Source organism: Microtus oregoni, unplaced genomic scaffold (assembly GCF_018167655.1).
Source record: "Microtus oregoni isolate MIOR12 unplaced genomic scaffold, Mior012 000042F_ref0000377, whole genome shotgun sequence".
In the NCBI taxonomy this organism is placed as follows: Eukaryota; Metazoa; Chordata; class Mammalia; order Rodentia; family Cricetidae; genus Microtus; species Microtus oregoni.
Window position 1 is genome coordinate 11,430,067 of NW_024543209.1, and position 23,247 is coordinate 11,453,313.

At 39.8% G+C, this 23,247-nt stretch overlaps 1 protein-coding gene across 3 annotated transcripts in view; it reads right to left on the minus strand.

The window, feature by feature from the left end:
• Nucleotides 1-23,247, minus strand: part of Fars2 (phenylalanyl-tRNA synthetase 2, mitochondrial) — a 380,900-nt gene that overhangs the window by 270,815 nt on the left and 86,838 nt on the right. For all 3 annotated transcript variants that reach the window (XM_041632916.1, XM_041632915.1, XM_041632917.1), the window contains one exon: nt 3,290-3,449. In XM_041632916.1, coding sequence (XP_041488850.1) covers nt 3,290-3,449 — 160 coding nt within the window. The remainder of the gene's footprint in view (nt 1-3,289; nt 3,450-23,247) is intronic.

A 23,247-nucleotide genomic window follows, 5' to 3' on the forward strand; every position in this document is an offset into this window, starting at 1 on the left:
CAACTATACTAAGACACTCTCCGGGCTCTTTTCAGACTTCAGTTTACATTACCACTATTCTCCAAAAAAACAAATATTTTTTTTACTTTAATTCTACTCTGTATCTTTGTGAAGCAGGTATTATAAACAAAAGTGAGTTTAAAGACATAGAAAAGCTGAAATACTGGACAAGCACGATGGCTCACGTCTTCAATCAAAGAACAAAGAAGGGAGAGGCAGGAACATCTAAGTTAGAGGCTAGCCTAGTATACAGTGTGAGTTTCAGGCCAAACAGAAATACACAACGAGATTATATCTCAAAAAAACAAAATCAAATAACAACAAAACAACAACACCACCAATCTGTTATAAAGCATGAATTGAAAAAGTCCAAGTATACAAGACTTTAAAAAAAATCAACAAATGAACATCTCCTGATAACGAGATGCTATCTCACTACTGTTTCAAAATTCTTATATGTAGGCATGAGCTTTTGCCCTGTGCAAAGACAGGCATCACAGTCAAACAAACAGAAAATGTACCGCAGAAACAGCCTTGAATAATGAAATTACACTTCAGTGCATGGTTCTGCAAGGCATGCAAACACAAATACTAAAAATACTAATACAAAACAAGTTAAAAAGTAGATTCCCAAAAATCTACTTCCTTGGTCTCCACTGAGTCTTGCAAGCACAACACATTCGCTCATTTATTTATCTGACAGCAGGCACCCGCCATAGTATGCTGGGGAAATGAGAACACAACTTCTGAGAATCAGCTCTGCACTTCCACCATGTAGGCCCAGGAGATGAAGCTCAGGTTGTTAGGATGAACCCTGGGCATATTTATATGCTAAGCTACCAGTTCAGCACTGCTGTGGGATAACTATTATGTATGCTGTGAATATATGTTGTTCTTTTATTGGTTGATAATAAAAGCTGCTTTGGCCAACAGCAAGGAGGAACATAGCTAGGTGGGAAGTCAAAGGGAGGCTAAAAGAAAGAGGACAAAGGTAGAGTCTGGGGAGATACCAGCCAGCCACCAAATGGGCAAGACATATAGAAAATGAAGTTAAAAAAAACCACAAGCCTCGTAGTAAAATGTATATTAACAGAAATGGCTTAATTCAAGATGTAAGAGCTAGTTAGTAATAAGCCTGAATTATAGGCCAAAGACTTTGTAATTAATGTAAGTTTCTGTATGATTATTCAGGCCTAGGAAACAAAAGCACCACCTCCATTTACACAGAGAAAACATAGCTTACAAAGACACATTCCAATTGTTGCAGATGATACAAAGCTAAGCTGAGCACCAACGTGATGCAAGGAGCATCCCATTCCATTAGCTACCAGATTAGCTCCTCCATCCTCACAGCCATTTTGCATTCAGTGCCGTAATTTCGCATCTCTTCCTTAGTTTTGTTCATATTTACACTAAATTTACTATTTTCAACCTATAAGGTACATTTTGCATGTCATATTTCCTTTTGTTTGTGAAACAAGAATTATTTCAAACTAAAAGTTGGATAACTGAAGTCTAAGATATCACAGAAACTGATAAATAAATCAGGGTTTAAAAGGCAGAGAAGAGCTCTCAACAGAAATCCTCAGAAGGCATGGGATTTACTGCCATCCATATCCACATTCCTTCCTCCTCTTTGCTTTCTGTCCCTGGGTTGTAGCCCCAGCCAATGTTTTCAGTGTTGCAAACCTGGCTGCAGTCTTGGTTATTATGTGTTCCCTTTCCTTCCCACTGTTTTCTGGTTGTCTGGAGACTTCCTTGCTAATTCTCCCTCATCCTCTATTGGGAATCCTCCACCATGTGCCCTCCTGACTACAGGCTCTTCTGAGTACTCATAGACACTGATGCCTTGGTAAAATATAAAGAAGCATGACTCCTTGAAGACAGGTATTCTGTCTAGATTACTCCATACTTTGATGTCTACAACCTGATAGAAATCAAGTTCATAAAATCTCACAAGCAGCAATTTCAATTATTTTCTTACAGAAAGGAGTAAAAAAGCATGATAAGGAGGGATATAAATTTTTTGTACATAATTTGACAAAGGAAAAGGATGCAGATGAAATTCTGTCGTGCTGTGTGAAGCTGTGAGACAGAAAGTTTCTCCTTAACACTGGGATCCCTTCTTCCCTACCCTGACTCTTAAATATTTGAACAATACGATCTATCTCCCTAGATTTCAGTGTTAAGTAGATTATACTACTGCTAAAAATACCACAATTCCTTTATTGTAGAAATAAAGAGGGGCGAGCTATAATAGGATTTTCTCATCAACAATCTTGAACTGAAATCTGTTTCACATTATACCATTTGATATGAAAAGCTTCAAGTCTGGAGACGGGAATAGATAATAGCAACCATCCAAGCAGCCATTATTCTATTTTATCAAATCATAACATTTTGTCATATTTTACTTCATACTTTTACAAAATAAAACATCTTGAACACAGATGAAGGCAGTTTCCCACACCCTCACATTACTATTCCTTACTGCCTAGAAAAGTGTAAGTCTGACATCAATGTGCAAATTTAAATAATGTATGCCATATAAAGAATGTGGAGGGCTAGTTAGTGGCATCTTAAATGTTATATGAATTATGCATCTGATGATATGGAAGTAAAGATATTCCTATAAACCTTGTTAAAACAGAGCAGCAGAGCCTTACTAAATTACAGCAGAAGTCATTTTAAACACACACTAGAGTTCAGGTGTAAATTGAGGAGTCTGGAGAAACAAAAGCATACAGGTCAACCAAGATCAGTGAGCTCTGGGATCCAGCTAGGGATAGGGACTGAGGCTCCCATTGCAGGAATCACCAACAATGTTTTCCTCATTGGAGGAAGATTTGAAACAAGTACAGAAAATGAGTCAAAATCTGAACAATATAATTTTCCCTATAGAAACTCAAATTAGTTCTTCTGCTATTGACAGTAGTAGTCATACATCAAATGTATGGCTGTGGCATGGAGTACTCCACATTGTGAAGAATCTTATCCATGTAATGTAGTAATACAGAAACGAAAACCAAGCTAACCAGACTCTTTGAAGTGATAACAATCTAGTCCACTGTCACTGTTCCTTCTCTAGCTAATTCCATACTATACCTTCTATATATCAAGTTGAAAGAACCAAGAAGTCCACAGGCTTCCTCCCATTTGCCAATAACTTAGAAAAAAATCAAATCAACAATAAAAGCATTAGAGCCAAACAGCTTAAATGATTGGCTGCACAGGGTTATTAACTTTTGAACTATTGAGCCTTGAGTCACAAAGATATCTGAGTACCTACCATCTCCAAAAAGATGTGTCATAAGCCTAGTCAGTACTTGTTTAAGGTCAAACTCCACAAGTTTCACGGCCTCCATGGTGTGTGTCTCTTGCTTATGAGCAGAGCGAGAACTTTCTTCAAAGAGTTCCAAGCTTTCTCCATTCTTCACACCAGCAAATAACTGTAAACCAAAAGGAATAATGAAATGTGTTTTTTAAAAGGCCTCAGTTGGTTTCTGTCAAACAGTATAGAAATTATGGGGATAAGAATTATATTTTAAATAAAAAAAAGTAAATTAAAATTTAAAAACTTAAATTTTATAGCTAATAGGCACATTGAAACAGTAACTTTATACTAACAGTACTTTGTACTAACTAGCCAAGCTCTGAGTTACCCGGTGTGGCAGGTCCCTGGGCAACTAAAGACACTACTCAGATCTTTGCTGATCTGTTTTATATTTGCCTGAGTTTTCTGTCATTTCCTTACAAGAGACATTATCCTCAATTTTAATGGAAATGCCAAGCTTTAGACTCTAAAATAGTATCCCTAAGTGTCCTACAGGATATTTCCAATGTGATCTAAGACTAAGTAAGAAAGTACAGTTTAAGAATTAAATCCTATAAAGTCTATGAAGACAGGAAACCTGCTGGAGTTTTGATACTCTATTTCTAAAACCCATTTCAGAGCTTTGGGTATATCTCTGCCACTTACTATATACAGAAAGGGGCAAGTTAAATGATAGCGAAGTCTTGGCTCGTGCCAAATTCACAGATTTATATGGTAAGTAATGTATGAAAATACAGGGTACATGCTACAGTACAACAGCTAAATAAAATTTCCTTAATATCATCATTACCCATAGCTGTCATTAATTATAAGCTTCTTTTCCAATAAAATAGAGTATCCATAGCTGATGAGATGGATCAGTAAGTATGTGCTTGCCACATAACCAGGAGAATCTAAATTCAATCCTAAGCAACTGTGTAAGAAGGCAGACACAATAACATTCATCTGTGGTCCCATGGGGAGAAAGAAACCAGAAGCTCTCTGGAGATCACTGGGCAACCAAGCTAACCAAAGCAGTGGGCTTCAAATTCAGTGAAAGACCCTATCTCAAAAGCTAAAGTGGAAAGTGACAGACGAAATCACTTGAGATCCACCCCTGGCCTGTGTGTGCACACACATGTATAAACACAGGCATATAATCCCCCCAAACACACACACACTCAAACATATCCATCTGTGGTGACATAGCAGATCAACTTTACCTATGAGGAGAATGGGTCAAAAAAGAGAAATAAAGCCAGGCAGTGGTGGCACACACCTTTAAACTCTGTGCTTGGGAGGCAAGGAATGTAGAACTCTGTGAGTTCAGGGCCAACCTGGTCTACAGAGTTAGCTCTAAGACAGACAAGGCAAATGGCCATCATTTTTTACTCCTGAGTCCCATGGGAGACAATACTAAAGGACTGTCAGTTCTAGTAAAGTTATATTGGATGATTAAAACAATCTTGATACAAAAAATACTAAAGGCACAAAGAAAGTCCCATAGCAAGGTCTCCTCTCAAAGCTCAAAAGTCTTTTCAGAAGATCTAACCACCCTGGGGCTTCAAGTGAGTCCCAGGAGTGCTGAAATAACCCACCTTGTGTACAATCAACATAGTTCAGGACTCACGCCTAAGGAATGATGCTGCCCACTATTAGGCTGGGTCTTCCTACATTAATTAATGTAAACAAGATGATGCCCTACAGACACCTTCACAGGCCAACTCAGCCCTGAGAACTCCCTCACCGTAACTCTCGTCCCAGGTGATTTCAGCACTGAGGGAAGTGGTGACTAACTGGCCATCACAGTTGTGCATCATGTCTGGAGTTTTGAGAATTCTAAACATTAAACACAAAAATATTTTATACTGGAGAAATATCTGAACACACTGCTCAATCTACATAGGTAAGCACTATTTAAGTGTAAAAGAGAATGCAGAAGACCTTCCTAACAGCTAGAACGATGTCCAACAGGTGAAAAAGTAAAAAAGGCCAAGTACAAAGGAGCAAATGCTGCCTTTCCTGCCACCTATCCTCCCCGAACACATACTTCTTGCCTACCACACATATACATACACTTCCTCTACTAACAACATCCCACCAAATGCTACACCTTATGTGACTAATGGGCACAAACTGGCATATTAACAGATAGCCACAGTACTTAGTGTACATCAGCTGTGATCTCGGCAGCAGGCAGAGTATACATTAGGAATCACTACTGGGGCAGTTCTATGGTTTCTGTGGATTTCCAGTAAGATGCAGCCACTATTTAACACTATACAAAATAGTTTCAATGCTTTAAATATGACCCGTACTCTACCAATTTATCTGTCTCTCCCCAGCAAACCCTGGTGTCCACTGATCTTTTCACTTCAGTCTAAAGTTTCTTTTCCAAAATATCATAATTGGAAGTATAAAGCAGTCAGACTTTTCCTTTCACTTAGCTATATGCACTTAATTTCTCTCTATAACTTCAATGGCTTGATAGTTCATGTATGGGACTGTTTTGAATAAAACATTTTTACTATTTATACATTACTGATATGTAATTTTTAAAACACTTTATTTCTACACCTTAGAATTGCAAGAGCTGAACCAATTGGGTACTATTTTGCCAACCTGAAACAGCATTGTCCAGAAGTGTGTATCTATGTTAGGTGATTGTATGCCTGGGGATGGAAGCGAATCACTAGGAAGCCTGAAGGCCTAGGCTGAAGGAGCTTTTACCCTCAAAGACTATATAGCCAGAGCTCTAGGGCCAATTTGCAACTTAAGATGAGAGTTGTCGGGTTTCACTTGCCCATACTGTTTAGTCTCCAAGTAGCCCTAAAGAGGAGGATAGACCTGCAAACAGAAATCCTCAAAATGCACCTGTGCCTTCTCTAGGCTCCCAGTTCAATACACATGTCCGCTCCTGAGGGCACTGCCCCATTTTTATAAGGTTTAAATACAGCAAGGGACAGTGAGATGGTGCAGCTGGTAAAGGCGCATACCACTAAGAGTGACAATTTTCAGCAGTCCCACAGAAAAACGACAGAATTGACTTGCATGTTTCCTATATCTCCAGAAAAAAGACAGAGAGACACACACACGAGAGAGAGAGAGAGAGAGAGAGAGAGAGAGAGAGAGAGAGAACAAAAAACTTAAAATCTGAAGAATATTTTTAATTATAGCAACATTATTTCATGGGTTGCTTACCTCTTTTTAAAACTATTCCCTTTATCCCTTCGTTCAGCACACCTAATCCACACTTAGAACAAACTTCTTGATTTTGACCTTGTAAACTGAATTCAGAATCATATTACAAGACTCCCGGGAAGTGAATGTCTTTCATATTTTACCCCTGGCTTGTTTGGTTTGTGGAGCTGAATATTAAACACAGGGTCATAATATACCTGCAAAATTCAAGATGTTGTTATTTCTTTCTGCTGTGTAGTACTCCATGGTATAAATGTACCACATTTTCCTTATCCATTCTTCAGTCGAGTGACATTTAGTTTGTTTCCAGGTTCTGATTATGACAAACAATGATGCTATGAACAAAGATGAGCACATGTCCTTGTGGCACGATTGAGCATCCTTTGGATATATACCCAAAAGTGGTATTACTGGATCTTGAGGAAGGTTGTTTTGTAATTTTCTGAGAAATTGCCATACTGATATCCAAAGGGGCTGTACCAGCTTGCATTCCCACCAACAATGCAGGAGTGTTCCCTTTACCCCACAACCTCTCCAGCATAAGTTGTCATCAGTGTTTTTGATCTTGGCCATTCTTACAGCTGTGAGATGGAATCTCAGAGTTGTTTTGATTTGCATTTTTCTGATAAGGATGTTGAGCATTTTTTTAAGTGTCTCTCTTGTGTCACCTGTGTTCTAGTTCCTGCCTGTCCTCCATACCTCCTTTCCCTCTTATCACTGCCCCCTTCTGCTTATATGACCTCTACCACACATACCCAATGTATGTATGTATGCATGCATGTATGTACATATGTATGTAAACATTTCAAGTAAGGCTCTGCATATGGGAAAAACAGGTGGTACCGTTCTGAATCTGGGATACCCTGCTTAATATGGTATTTTCAGATTCATCTATTTCCCAGAAATATCATAATTTCACTTTTCTCTACAGTTGAATGAAATCCCATTGTGCATATGTCCCACAGCTACATAATCCATTTGTGTAGTGATGGACACCTAGCTAGGCTGGTTCCACTGTCTTGGTATTGTGAGTAGAGCAGCAATAAGCATGGATGGGCAAATTTCTGTAAGGCAGAATGCACGCAGCACCTTAGGTATTTGACTAGAGGTGGCAGAGCAGGGTCATATAGTAGCGTGACTTCTTTTAGTTTTTTTTTTTTTTTTGATAACTTTCCACACTGATCCCCACACTAATTACACCAGCTCATACTCCCACCAATAATGCATAGGGTTGTCTTTCCCCATGCTAGCTAGCATCTGTTCCTCTTTGTTTCATAGCGGAGGCCATGCTGACTGAAATGAGAGGGAATCTCAGAGAAGTTTTAATTTGAATTTGTTGACAACTAAGAATATTAAATACTTTTTAAAACTATTGGCCATTTCAGTTTCTTCTTTGGAGAAGTGTCCATTTCATTCACCAATTGACTGGCAGTTCTGTTATGTTGATGGTTAACTTTTGTAGTTCTTTATATATTCTAGATATTAATACCTTGTCTGGCAAAGATCTTCTCCCATTCTGTACACTGTCAACAGAGCAGACAGCCTACATATATTTTAATGTGCTAATCACTTTATGTTTCTCTATATTTTTAAGCTTATATCCTCTCTTCAGGATAAATGTCATTCATTACATTCTTTGCAAAGAAAAATAGAAACTTCTTTTAAACTAGCATTAGACCTGAGTAGACCTGATCATATAAAAAGTCAAAGACTTCAACTTCAATCCAATGAGGCCATTTTCTTGGTTTTCCTGAACCACAGCTGAGGATGGGCACACGGGACAATAAAATCTAAAGCCAAGACTCAGCTAATAGTGTCACACAAGGTGACAAGAAGGCTTTTTCACTCTGCCCTTTCCTAGAAGATCAGCATGGAAGTCTTGACAAAGGAGCCTGGTGCAGCTGTCAGTCACTACATAAGAAAACTAGAACTACCTCTGGTGTACCTTTCTCCAAACACCAAGTACATGCCTGGTAATATTAATGAAAATCTTACATTAGTATTAATGTGTACTATCCTGTTAAAAGCGCATGGTCCTCCCCTGTACCGCATGCAGCTCCTGCCACTGCGACTCTGCCCCCACACCACCTCTTTACAAACAGTTGCAGTTACCAGATAATGCTAGGAGGTAAGTTGTAGAATTCAATTCTGGACTCTGCAAAGCACTTCAACAAATCAGAAGCACTGGGATGTTTATGTAGATACACTAAACATGCCAAAAAATCTCAGAGGGGAAGTAAGGAACAACAATTGTGTGTATTAAGAAAACTTAAATAACTCCTATTTAACAGGTACCCTTTGGGGGTTCTTAGTATCATTAATAAAAAAATTAAATAATGGACTCAGGTGGAAGCACAAGAACAGTTTTATTAGAGTTAAAAAGGAAAATCACAGGGCACAAGGCAGGCAAGCAGCAAAACCTCAGCTGCTGCCTAGAAAAGAATGAAGGAAAGAAGGGAAAACTAAGCCATTTAAGTTGGGGGGCCAGGGAAACTTTAACGAAAGAGGAAGGAAGTCAAAATGGGGGGGGACTATTATGAAAAGAGATAGAAGTGAAGGAAAGGGTACTGCTTTACTGAATGGATTGGAAAAGCTGGTAGACATAAGAACCCCACATGGTTGTAGTCCTTAAGCTTCTTCACTAGAGGTTGGCGTTCTGGGATGGAATAGTAGAATATCTCATTATTTTGAGAATACTATTAATGAATTATGATTAATAAATTATTCTATCTCTTTAGCATATGAGTCCACCGTCTTAATTGTGATCCCTTAGCCAAAGTGACAGAACCAGCTCGACTGGAACGTTGGGACTACACTAGACTAGAAATTCTAGTCTCTCACCCAGTTTTCCTACTCAAACACTATATTGCAGCTTAGGACAATGCAAAATAAAAGGAGCCAAGCTTTCATAAGGCTGTTTTTAAAACTAATAACGATTACATAGCGAGTTCCAGACATCGATGACCTCCAGAGTACATGAGGATAACCAGAATGTATCTGGAACATGTAGAAAACATGGGCACTGAGCTGAACAGAGAATTCTCAACAGAAGAACTTCAAATGGCCAAAAGACACTTAAGGTCATGCTCAACTTCCTTAGCGATCAGGGAAATGCAAATCAAGACAACTTTAAGATACCACCTTACACCTGTCAGAATGGCTAAAATAAAAAACACCAATGATAGCCTTTGCTGGAGAGGTTGTGGAGAAAGGGGTACACTCATCCATTGCTGGTGGGAATGCAAACTTGTGCAACCACTCTGGAAAGCAGTGTGGCGGTTTCTCAGGAAATTCGGGATCAACCTACCCCTGGACCCAGCAATACCACTCTTGGGAATATACCCAAGAGAGGCCCTATCATACAACAAATGTATATGCTCAACTATGTTCATAGCAGCATTGTTTGTAATAGCCAGAATCTGGAAACAACCTAGATGCCCTTCAATGGAAGAATGGATGAAGAAAGTATGGAATATATATATACATATTAGAGTATTACTCAGCAGTAAAAAACAAGGACTTCTTGAATTTTGCGTACAAATGGATGGAAATAGAAAACACTATCCTGAGTGAGGTAAGCCAGACCCAAAAAGAGGAACATGGGATGTACTCACTCATATTTGGTTTCTAGCCATAAATAAAGGACATTGAGCTTATAATTCATGTTCTAAGAGAAGCTAAATAAGAAGGTGAATCCAAAGACAAACATATAGGCATCCTCCTGATTATTAACCTTCATCAGGTGATGAAAGGAGACAGAGACAGAGACCCACATTGGAGCACCGGACAGAAATCTCAAGGTCCAAATCAGGAAGCAGACGGAGAGGGAGCACGAGCAAGGAACTCAGGACTGTGAAGGGTACACCCACACACTGAGACAATGGGGATGTTCTATCGGGAATTCACCAAGGCCAGCTGGCCTGGGTCTGAAAAAGCATGGGATAAAACCGGACTTGCTGAACATAGCGGACAATGTGGACTACTGAGAACTCAAGAACAATGGCAATGGGTTTTTGATCCTACTGCACGTACTGGCTTTGGGGGAGCCTAGGCAGTTTGGATGCTCACTTTACTAAACCTGGATGGAGGTGGGCGGTCCTTGGACTTCCCACAGGTCAGGGAACCCTGATTGCTCTTCAAGCTGAAGAGGGAGGGGGACTTGATCGGGGGAAGGGTAGGGAAATGGGAGGCGGTGGCAGGGAGGAGGCAGAAATCCTTAATAAATAAATAAATTTAAAAAAAAGAAAAAAAAGAAATAGATTCAGATACAATTTAACAATGAAAGTAGATAACAAAATGATTCTTAAAGTTTAGAAAGCAAAAAATATTTTTCAAAAAGTCTTAGAAATTAAGCAAATTTTCAAAAAGGCAAATTTAAAAAGAGGAAAAAAGAATGGTCAGAATAATATATAAACATGCAAATTCCAAATGGCTAAAAGGTAAGGAGTCAGATGAAAGCGGAATTCCGGATGGTTATATCACAGCCCAGACCCTTTCCTCTTTGCTTATTTAAATATCCTTTTCTATTTGTTCATTTTAATATCAAGAGATCGCTCACTCCTGCACCACAAGCCTGTGTGTGAGTGCTAGACTCTATTTATGCTGCCTATTTCTCTGCGGTTTTGTGACAGAGCTCATGTCTCTCTGATGCTACTCACGGAACCATCAGCTGATGACAACAAGCACGGTCTACCTTATAAGGCCATTCCCCTACCCACTACGTGGTTTCATTGAATGCCGACTTACCACATTCCAGTTACTCCAATAAGAACTCAGGGGTTTACAAAGTAAATGGAGGAGAAACATTGCATAGTAATTGATGGTTCCTGAATCCAAACTCAACTGTATGATTGTGATCTAGTCTCAGACCCAGAACCCTCTCTCTGACTTCAAAACAGGAAGGACCAAATAGACAGAATGAAAATGTGATATAAAACATGAACATAACTGAGCTGCCAGGCCCCAAACACTTACATTTCCTGAAACACTGCATAAAATAATGATAGTTTACTCCAATTAAAACAGGTTTATTATATAAGGATCACTAAATTCTATCATCATCATCACCATCATTATGTCGTTGTTGTTATTACTATTATTATTATTATTAATTGGGATTGGGAGATAGCCCAGTTTGTAAAGTGAGCGCACTGCAAGTGTGAGGCCTACAAGCTACACTAGAAAATAGTCAGACATAATGGTGCATGCTTATAATCCCAGAGCTAGGGAAGGAGAAACAAACAGATGCCTGGGACTCTCTCTCCAGCCAGCCAAGTATGACTGGTGAGTTCCAGTCTTAAAGTGAACAGCTCCTGAACAACAGCACAAAGGCTGACCTCAAGCCTCTACGAGCATGTGCTGTACAAACAGACATAATTATCAACAAACAGTTAAGCTTGCCTTTTGAGTACACTAAGCATCTGTGAACTTGCACACAAGTGGCCAGTTTGGGGACCATTCACAGTGTGCGTGCCACACAGATGAAATGATCCACATTAGCACTACTCACAGAAAAACGGCATGTGGTAAAAAACAATTGTGTGAACTTCTATGGGAGATGAGTGTCCGGGAGCGTCCTGGAGTGTTCCAGTGGGTCCTGGCGCATTCTGGGACATCCTGGAGCACCTATGCTAACCCCTGTGTTTGGCTCCAATGATCTCAACCCTTTCTTCCTAAAGTGAGGAAGAGAAGTAATGAAAAGGAAAAGAAAAGAAACTAAGGCGAAAAGCATCTAAGTGTTGAATAAATCATACACAGAGAGATCAAAGGGGATTAGAAACAACTCAGAGAACTGTTCAGCAGAATCCCTCCAGAAGGAAGAAGCAGGGCTGTGACATTCTGTACCACGTACAAACTCTGAAAGATGATGTGGCTAAGAAAATATTCAGTCAGCCCCTACAGTACTTGTATGAGTAGACACAAACTCAAAAGACAGGGCCCTTCTTGGGCACTCAGCAAGCACAATAATAAAACACACCTAATGCATTCTGCATTAACCCAAAAATACTGACAGAGAACAACCGAACTTTTCTGGTGGAGTCCTGAGCCAGGAGAAGGGCAATGAAAGGAGAAGGAAGAGACAAGAATGACTTCAAAAACTGGACAATTGTCGTCAAGTGAAATTCTGGTTAATAGCATGCTTTGTCCAGATCTTGGTGCAGTTCTGCAGGTCATTTTCTTTTAAAAGTCTAATTAACCCACATAACTTTATTAGAAAATGCTTAAGAGAAAAGAGTCAAAGATTCATAGCCAAATTAAACAGGACAAATAGTTACTTTTTCAGCAATATGAGAAGTCTTGGACAATTAGAAAAAAATCAGGAGATTTTTTTGACAGACAAATATAATTGAAGTGCTTGGATGTGAAAACCCAAGAAGTCCATGAGATACAGAGTGGCTAAGTAATTCCACATGTATGCGAAGTCCTTCGCACCTTCCTTCCCAGATTCTGCAATTCCCTAGGCCTAGACAGCAGCTGTCAGAGAACTGAGTTATACAGAGGAACTATTGGGAACAACTGCCCACTAACAGCTGGACTTGGAGGGAACAGACATATCCATTATTGGTTCCTCAAATGAGCCTGCTGCAGATTACAGGACATAAACACTGTCTGCTTATAAATTCCCCAACACTCAATGTGTAACAACTCAACACTTTACAGTCACTAGCAGAGCTCCCCGAGCCTGTGTTCTGTGTTCTGCTGAGAAGTGAGTGCAGAGTGCACAACAGAACAAACAGTTTCATTCCAAATTCGTAGCTTCAGCAGTGTGGGCCAGCATGAGACCAGTGCCATCTAGAGGCAGAGGACAGGGAGCTGCTCCATCACTGACCAGGCTACAAGATTTGTCATCAAAAAGTATTCTCCTTTATTTCCATTTTCAAAATATTAAAGTCTAGCAGATTGTACTTGTAATACCTTTTATACTAAAGTCAGACATAACTGTCACTAGGGCCATATTAATTTACTAAGGTACCAGATGATATTTTTCTGCACTTTTTACCCTCAATGGTACAATTCCTGAAAGAGATAAACAGTGTTTCTAAAACAATCCCAAGGAAAGAGGAAGGCAGACAACACAGATCACTGGCTCGACTCTGCATTTGGAGGTCGCCAAGTCCTTACAATGAAAATCTAAGAGGCTAGAGCAGGAAGATTTGGAAATAAATATTGAAACAAAAGTGAGTCCAGATAGTAACAGAGAGAAATCACTTCAGGATGGGCACAGCAGCACACCCTGTCATCACAGCAAGCAATGCTGAAGCAGAAGACTCAACTGAGCCACAGAGTCTAAAACTTGCTTGGTAACAACAGCAAGATATTGTCTTAAAAGAAAAAAAAAAAACTTTAAGGTTCACTGCTATGGTTTTGATCTAAAATATTCCCCCAAGGGCTTGTCTGTAAAGACAGGTCCCCAACCTGTGACCACTCTTAAACAATAGTAAAAGAAGCCCTGTTGTTGGGGCATATTCTTGAAGATTATGAAAGCCCAAATACTTGGTCTCTCTCTTTGCTTCCTATCACAGTGAGTACCCTGCTGCTTTAGAAATTCTCCCCAGAATGCACTGAGTCTGTCAACATAGGTCAAAGTCGACAAGGCCAAGTACCCAGAGACTAAAATAAGCCTTTCTTCAATGCTGATATAGCTTAGAGAAATGTTATAGTGAAAAACCTGGCTATTACCTTAATTGTGATAAATATGCCATAGTATTTAATAGTGGGAAAGCTGCTGTTAGGGATTTCAAGAGTTCCCTCTTGTTGGCAACATTTCTACAAAACAAATAATATTCTATAATAAGAGTGGAGATGATATACTCCTTTAACTGAAATCAGCACAATGCAGGAAGAATTGGAGCCCCAAGAGTCACATCACACTCTTACTGTGAACGAAGATGGATGAGCATGATTTTCTAATAGTTTCAGCACTAGCAAAGGTCTCTGAGTACCAGCAAGACATCCAGAACAGGGACCATCACAATGACGTCATCACCATAGGAAGCACTGCAGACACTTCATGCTGTCCTTGCCAATTACTTGATTAATTTAGAACTATCTCAACAAGCCTACACTGAGTAAAGCAGCACATATCGGGGTTGAAAGTTTTAATTGTTCTCTTCAATTAACATCAAGCACTACACTAAAAACACATTCCACATTAGAATATCTATTCACACCCCTCTATCTTCACTTGAGAAAAAAAAAAAATGTTGGTCCAACTCTCTTCCCAGGAAACAGAAGCCATCCAATAGGAAATCTCCCAGAGTCTAGTCCTCCATCCCATTCCATAACCTGTCTTTGATAACCAGGCTTCAATCCTTCACTCTTACTTGACTTTAAGGAAGGGAATTATTCTTGACGCACACTTTCTTCTGGGCAGGCTCTAGACCATATCCCTCCTCTGCCTCCTAGACACACTTTATCACATTCCTGTGTCCTCAAAGTCCTTGACTAGAGCTCATGTCGTCATTTCCATGCTCGCTATCCCTAATTTGACTCTTCATCTCAACAAACACATTTAATTCTGTCCTCTGAACAGGCGAACCAAACAAATGAAAACTGGCTCCGTCCTCTGCCATCTTCCTCACAGCTTCTCTGTATTTGTGATCCAGAAGCCTCATTCTCACCCTTCTGTACTCCCCCATCTGCATACTGTGTTCCTATAACTCTAGCTTCCAACTACGAACCAATGCCTTTGAGTCAGGATGCCATTAAGTTCTTGGGAATTTATCCAAAAGGCACTTCACCCCCAAACCTGTGCTAAGACCCAAGTATACACCTGCATATAAGGTGTCTCCGTGTGCAAATTCTCCACCTAAACATAGACTAGGCTCAATTCTCTTTCCTCTTCCCATCATAAAACATAACTCTCTTGTAATCCTTAATTCTGCAAATGGTACCAAGAAAATAATGCCAGGGATTCTACTTCCCCTCTCCTCCCCACACACAATGATAAAATCCAGTCAATCTTACCTCCTTCAAGTATCTTTGTACCTATCATGCGGCCATCTCCTTAGCCAGGCCTGCACTCAACCACGCTCCTGGGAAGCAAACATTTTCTCGTGTGTCTTTCCAGCACCAATCTTGCGTGCTGCTGCTACACGCTTCACACTACTCAAGAAGGTCGATTTGGTTGTCTCGTTCTTATTCTTCAGTAGTACTGAAGACCTCTACATGTTTTTAAACTGAAGTTCAAATGCCCAGAAAGTTACACAGGAAGCTGTTCACGAAGTTGCTCAAGCCTCCCACTTGTCCTTCATCACCTATCACCTCCCCATGCCATATTACACGTTCTAGGGAGATGTCACAATTGTCCTCTTTTGAAGCTATCAAATATGCTACTCCTAATACCTTTTCTGCAACCATACCATTTTGTTCAGGATTCTCCAAAATATCATTATTTTTATATCAGAAGTGATTTCTCATTTCCATGTGCTGACCATCTTTCTCAGCATGATAATTGCATGGTATGGAGCGTTGTTTATCTCTCACAAAGCTAAGAGCAATGAACAGTGCTTAGTCAAGATCTTCTTTTATCCCAACCCTGCTTAGGAGAAGGTTCCCAAAAACATGTGCCATCTAAACACAAAGGCAAACTATATTCAACTCTGCGCAACCAAAGCCTATAGCTACATAGATGACCTGAGAGCCCCAGGACAGGGCAGATGTATAGGAAGTCATAGGCACAGCCTGTAACTCCAGTAAGTACGGCCTCATCTATTAATTTTTGGCTCAGAACGAAATAAGTAAGAATCCCCTGGAAACAGTCACATGTACATACCTCACCACAGGAACTCCCAGGCCTTCGCATCCCATGAACACAGCAAGCAAATTCAATTATATTATTCAAATCTGACTAAAGCATTTCAGCAAATATTAAGTATTCAAATCACTTTGGAGAGGATTGGGATATCTTATATTAAAGGGATAGCAGATTCATCTAAGTGGATTTGAGCTGCTAATTTTCATGGTTTTTAATTTCTTTAAACAACTGGGATCGTCTGCTTCTCATTGGGGAGGACTTGTGTTTGAAAGGGCCAGTTAAACAGCTCTCTGTCCTCAGGTCTCTGTGGGAAGTCCATTCTTGCTTCAGCTAATTGATATCGAACTGGTTTTGTCTTTCCTTGGATTTTCTGTAATGCACCACATGCCAATTAATCAAATTAGAGAGATCAGCACAGGGGAGGGAATTCACTGAAACTGTGTATTGCAAGAAACAGACTTCATTCTCTCCCTGCTGCTATCTTATTTCCTCTCCCCGTAATGAAACTTGGCGACAGTGGAATAAGGGGAAGAGATCTGAAATAGGTCGTGTGTCAAGTCACTATAACTGAAGAACAATGACTGCCAGACAGCCAGAGCAACTGTTGCTTGTCAGGATACCCAGTTTCCACTGGACACACTCGGCTAGCTTCAGTCTAAGCTTTTTAGGAGAACGTCATCCCTCATTCAAAGTGACTTTCATTCCCAAACCCACATGATCTACCCAAACCTTCCAACTTCTATAATATAAAACTCAACTTGAATACTCAGATCACAAGATAAGTAACCCGAAGATATGTTCCTAAGATGACAGGTTCAACAAAAATTCTCAGGGAGGTAGGGTCACCAAACATGACTGTTGGGATGAGCTGAAGCTGTCCTCCATGATCATCCAGTGTAGCAGCATCTGGAGTTCCTTAACCCCATGTCTCCCCAGAGACCCTGCTTCCAGGTATTCACATCTGTTGTGACGTATCCTCCTGCTTTATTGATTCTCACATGGACTCTATAGCCCTTTCTTCTCTTGTAGGTTATCCCAGGGACACTGATGGGAGAATATTGCTCTGGCCTACACACAGAAAGCACGAGAAACTTTAATACATTAAAGAAAGGAAGCTACAGACAGTTGTACAGAAAGAGCAAGAGATATTCAGTGTGCAAACATGCTGAGATAAGAAGCAAGTATGGTAACTGAGGCGACAATGCAGTCCCCCACCCATGTTTATAATCCCAGTGATAGGGAAGTGGAAACAGGAGGACTAGACTGGGGCTTGGCCAGCCAGAGTCCAGCCGAATCAGTAAACACTGGGTTAGATGAGAGACCCTGTCTCAAAAAATAAGGTGTAGAGCATAAAGACATCTAATATCCACCTCTGTCTTCCACAACACACATGCATATGTACATACACATGCATACACACACACACACACACACACAAATAATCACACTCCTCTGTGTGTACATATGCAGAAATGGTAAAAATGTAATAAAAAGCAACAATCAAAAATGGCAACAACAAAAACACCACATCCCCGTGAGAACTGGATCTCATTACAGACAACAGTTTAAAGGAGAAAGGAACACCCATCCTGCTTGCTCCTGCAGGAGATGGGAATAAAATAAATATAGAGACTCACAACTGAACAATTGCACAGGGTGAAAGATTGTGAAACACTCAGTCCTAAACAGGGTGTCTCCATCAAATCTCTCCCCTAGAGGCTCAGGGAACCCTAGAGAAAAGGAAGGGGAAAGATTATAAGATGCAGAGGTGATAAAGGACAGCACGAACACAAGGCCTTCTAAACATAGCACAACCAACACATGTATGAACTCAGAAAGTGTGGCTGCGTGCACAGGGTATGCACAGGTCTGGACCACCAAAATAGGGTTCTAGGAGGTGGGACATGAAAGGTGGACATATACCCCCATCTTTAACCCACAAGTTATCTCTAATTGATAACCACTTTCAAAAAACAATTAATTTAAAAATTTTAAAAATTAGTTTTCTCCAACAGAGTCTCACTGGGTATATAAACCACACTTAAGGGAAGGCCTTATACCTAACAGAAGATAGCCAACTAAACTCAATGGCATTTTTTTTTAGGTTCTCTGTCTCCTAATTCTTTATTAGAGCCTTTAAAAAAAAATCATGGATGTCCTTTTCATACTGATTATGGTTTCAGTTTTGTGCTTTTATGGGATTTCTGTGTGTGTGAACATGTCTCTATATCTATATGTGTTTTTTATGCTTTTCTTTGGCTCTTTTTCTTCTGTTTGTTTGGTCTCAATCTTGTTTATTTGCTTTTATTTTATTTTTTATACCTATTTGTATTCTAATGAGAGAAAGAAACAGTGTGGATTTGGGTGAGTGGTGAAGTGGCAAGGATCTAGGAGAAGTTGGGGCAGAGGAAACCATAATCAGAACATATTATATGAAAAAAGCCTATTTTCAATAAAACAAAGATTATAGAAGAGAGAAGGAGGGAGGGAGGGAGGGAGACAGACTAAAGGACAAGGTGGAGGAATCTTGAAGACACCTGAACTCCCATGAGTTCTGTTCTGGAGAGCCACCATCAATATAAATAAACTCCTAAGCTTTGAGACACATTTGGAAAGCTGGAATTCCCACAATTCTTCTGAGTGAAACTAGCAGCAGATCTTTAATGATACCCTGTGTTGACTGCAGGTTTCAAACAAGGATGGAGTCTTTCAAAAATAAATCACCACTAGTGCACTTGATTCATTGTGGATGAATTTATTGTAGCTGACTTGATAAATCCTATAGTATATAGTAACATATGACAGAATCAGTATTTAACAATATAATTCTAAAATGATATACCAGAGTTCAAATAATCATTTGTATCATTACTGCCAAAGCAGGTAATGCATATTCTACATAGTCCCACCACAAGACCCTCATGAAGAGACACAGCACATCCTAAAAGGGGAAAGAATCAATGTGACTCAATCAAAGGTATTAACCTTACTTAGGAGTCGGTGACCTTAAAAAATTAAAAATTTAGAATTATCAACTGTAAACAGAAGTTTCTCTGTCCTTCTCCATCCTGCAGCTGCTTATAAATTCAGAGGTTTAATATTAATTACAGAATGTTTGGCCTATAGTTCAGGCTTATTACTAACTAGCTTTTACATTTAAATTAACTATTTTTATTCTATGGCCATGTGGCTGTAGAATTACTGGTCTGCTGGCATCTTGCTTCTTGGGAGGCTGACTCACTTCTCCCTCAACCCTGCCTTTCTTTCTCCTTGTATTCAGGTTGGATTTTCCACCTAGCTATATCCTGCCTTGCTATAGGCCAAAGCAGTTTTTATTATCAACCAATGAGAACAACATATATTCACAGTGTACATAAGGGTTATCCGACAGCAATCAACCAAGAGAATGTAAACCCTTAAAATTCATCATCTGACTCAGAATCCTTCTAGTAAGAAGGTTCTTTATATTTGCCTGGTATAATATAATTTTAAACCTGACTCACAAATCCAAAATAACACAAACAATAACTTACACAAAGACTAACACTTCACAGGTCTCAAAGGATCAGTGTTTAGTGGGTGTGCTTAACTCTCAGTCCAGTGGGATATGAGTGTCACCACTATCAGGGTGGCCTGAGGTTGACAGGGAAAGCATCTCACCTACCATCTAGCAACTTCCCAGCTAAATATGTGAAATGATGCCAGTCCATCCCTGCTCACAGCATCCAGGAATATGTAGCACACAAAGAGATGTGGTCCCCAAAGTGTGACATATCCTGTGCAAGAGTGCAAGAACACTGAATATATTTCTGTCACTTTCATACTTCACTTAGGCTAGTAGAAAAGACATTGTCACTGCATTTATATGGATTCAATAAAACCTAAGGAGGCCTCATGGCCTTCTGTAGTAGCGCTATGCAAATGGCAGCCATTCTCTTGACATCTTGGAGGAATAAATGAAAGCTCAACTATTTCTTTTGATGTCATAGCCGGTGCCAGAGCCTAAGTCCTCACCACTCAGTACATGCTTCTATGCACTAAGAAGCAGTATTGTGGAAACGTACATACTAATTATATCCAGAAACTTTAAATTAGAATTCACAGCAAATGTGTTTTTTTCTCTAGGTGTGGCTTTTCCATACAAACCCATTTTACTGGAGGAATAATAGCCTGTCTCCCAAAATGGATCTAAACATCTTGGTATTACTTCTTCAAAATCAAGCAATCCTTCATTGTCTGCTCTGTGAGAACCTTCTGGGTCCTTGAAACGTGTTTCTTTTGTCAGTGGACACAACGTGAAGCAGTCCCTAGAGGCTGCTGGAGTGATGTCACAAAGAGGAAATTCTAACTCCTCTGGGGCACTTTGCTCTGCACTGCAGGGAAGGCAAGCAGGGTGTTGGGCTCCCCCAATGGCTCCCTCAAAAACCAGCAGTTTCCCCCAGTCCCTCTCTGTTATTTGCATAAAAATATTTCTTGAAGGCAGTGCTTCCAAGACAGCCATTGCTAAAGGGGTTATTTTCATCAAATTCTAATAGATCAACTTATTCTAACTGATCAACTTACTGCATGATTTCTTCCTCAAGGCTGGGCCCTTACTACACTTGCTCCTCTGAAAGAAGAAACAGCTCTAAGTCTGTCTAACCAGAAATGTAGACACATGAACCACCATGTACTTAAAAGTGTTAGTCGCCATCCTTTGCAGAGTGCAAACTGACAGTCTGGACTGAAAATGACATCCAGGCTCTGTGCCTAGTAGCAATCTCTCTGCTCAGGATTCCAGTCAACAAAGGAGAGACAAATAAGCCTGGCACCCTCAAGGAACCCATTAATCTGGTGGGGACACCAAGGATAAACAAGGGGATATTTCAAGAAAGTAAGCTACACAATGCAACAGTGAGTGCCAAAAGCTCCTATATAAGGCTGTATCATGGGTCTCAGGCTACGGGGCAAAAAGTCAATCTTACAGAAATCAACAATGCAAAAGCCCTATGCCATAGAAAAGACTGGTTCAATCAAATGTGCCTCCAAATCCCTCCATGTCTTCCAATAATAGGTACTACCCAAATCGCATGAGCTATGGATTCCTGAGATCAGTAAATTCACTATCAGAGAAAAAAGTAAGTAAACACCTGGGTAAAAGGGAAAAAAAATTAAAGACAAGCTGTTTCTAGTAAGTGTGTCTTTGACAGAAGCCCTGCCTAAAAGATTTTTAAAGAAGAGATTAGAGAAATGTGGTGACTGTGATCTATCAAGGCAAAATTAAACTGCCCTCAATAAAACTCCTCCACATGAGGCTATTAAGGAAACCCAATAACCACACACTAGAAAATAAATAACCATCATTCACTAAAAGACAGAAAAGTGATTTGGGGCTGAAAGCAGAAATAAAGAGAGTACCTTTGTCTCGCAGTCAGAGAGACAGTGGGGAAGCCCAAGATAGCAGGGCTCTAATGAACCATCTGTAAGGAAGGCAACAGTATCAAAGGAGGAGAAGAGATAATAATGATTGGCAGTGGCTTCCTACAAGGAATCTATACCGGAGACCAGAGAGGTACTTAAATGAAGGATATACACTCTACTATGCTCCAAATAACGGGTACACACCACTAGAAATCATGACAGCCAAGGGGTATAGCTGAAGAAGTAATGCCTTCTACACGCTCCTATGTGCAGAAAACTGTCAATGGCCAAGATCACTTTTCAAAAGGTGGCAAGAGGCACATGGACTTAAAACAGACATCTTGATGAAGTGCCATTTCAATAAGCGTGCTCTGGTTAAAATTACATCAAAACTTTCTTAGTGTACCTTCACATATCTCTCCTATAAAAGCATTTCTTTGTTTCTACATCAATATTAATGAGCTATATGCTTATATTAAAATATTTATAACTTCCTCATAAATTGGGTCTTCATTTATTAAGACCTAAAGTTTTATACCTTACAAGAGAATAAGAATTTCAAAAATATTCTAAGGAGTAAGGTAATCACATCTTTATAAATAAATAAGTAATGATTTATTTGTCAAGTTCAAGCACAGATTTAAAATACTATTTCTAACACTTGATGAAAGGAAGTAACCCAACCTTCAGTTAAGTATCAAAGACAAACACAAGTAAATATAGTTCATGAAACTTGCTCCACTGCTGTGCTGGTTTCAGTTGTCCTGTAAAATCAATAATCTTGGACTAACCAGGAAGATGAGGAACAAAACAGATGCACACATTATTACAAATAGTAATTTTAAATTGTACACATAAGTGGTTTTTAAAACTAATGAAGACAGAATGGCAAGTCTCTTCAAATGAAATAAAACCTGGAAGTAGCAACTGCATATGTGTACGTATGGACAAAAGTCCGAGTGCACCTCCCTCAAGGCATGGCGGAGGGATGCATACAAGCTTAGGAAATGCAGGCTGTGCAGCACTGACTGAAGCACAAACTGCAGGATGCCCATCTCTCCTCAACTGCATAGTGCACAGCAGCTGGTGAAACTGGACAGAGCCTTCAAGGCCAGTGGAAAACAGAACAGCTTTGCCCCACTCCAGGCATCCATGCCTACCTAATATTTTTAATCAAACTACATTGATACAGGATTTGTACAACAGACTCTCAGGTGAATCTATCAAAAGATGAAACTTGCCAAATTTTACAATAGTTTTAAAGCTTCAAAACAGTGGTTCCTACATATTTCTTCCCTAAAAATCTTCCTACAATCCTAGGAGTCCTAATACATAATAATATGCAAAGACTGTAATGCTTATCGACACATTCACCCCTTCCTCCTGATGGGTCACCATGGTCCTGATTCTCTGTTTAGCATGCCCATGAATTTTTTTCAAACTTACGCCACGTAGATCTTTAATGTAAAATCTGTGTCTGTATATAAGACAAAGAACAAAAACCACTTTGTAACAGCACTCACTGCTGGGCATAGTCTGAACAGCCATAAAAGAGAGCAGTCTAGTGCATCTCCAG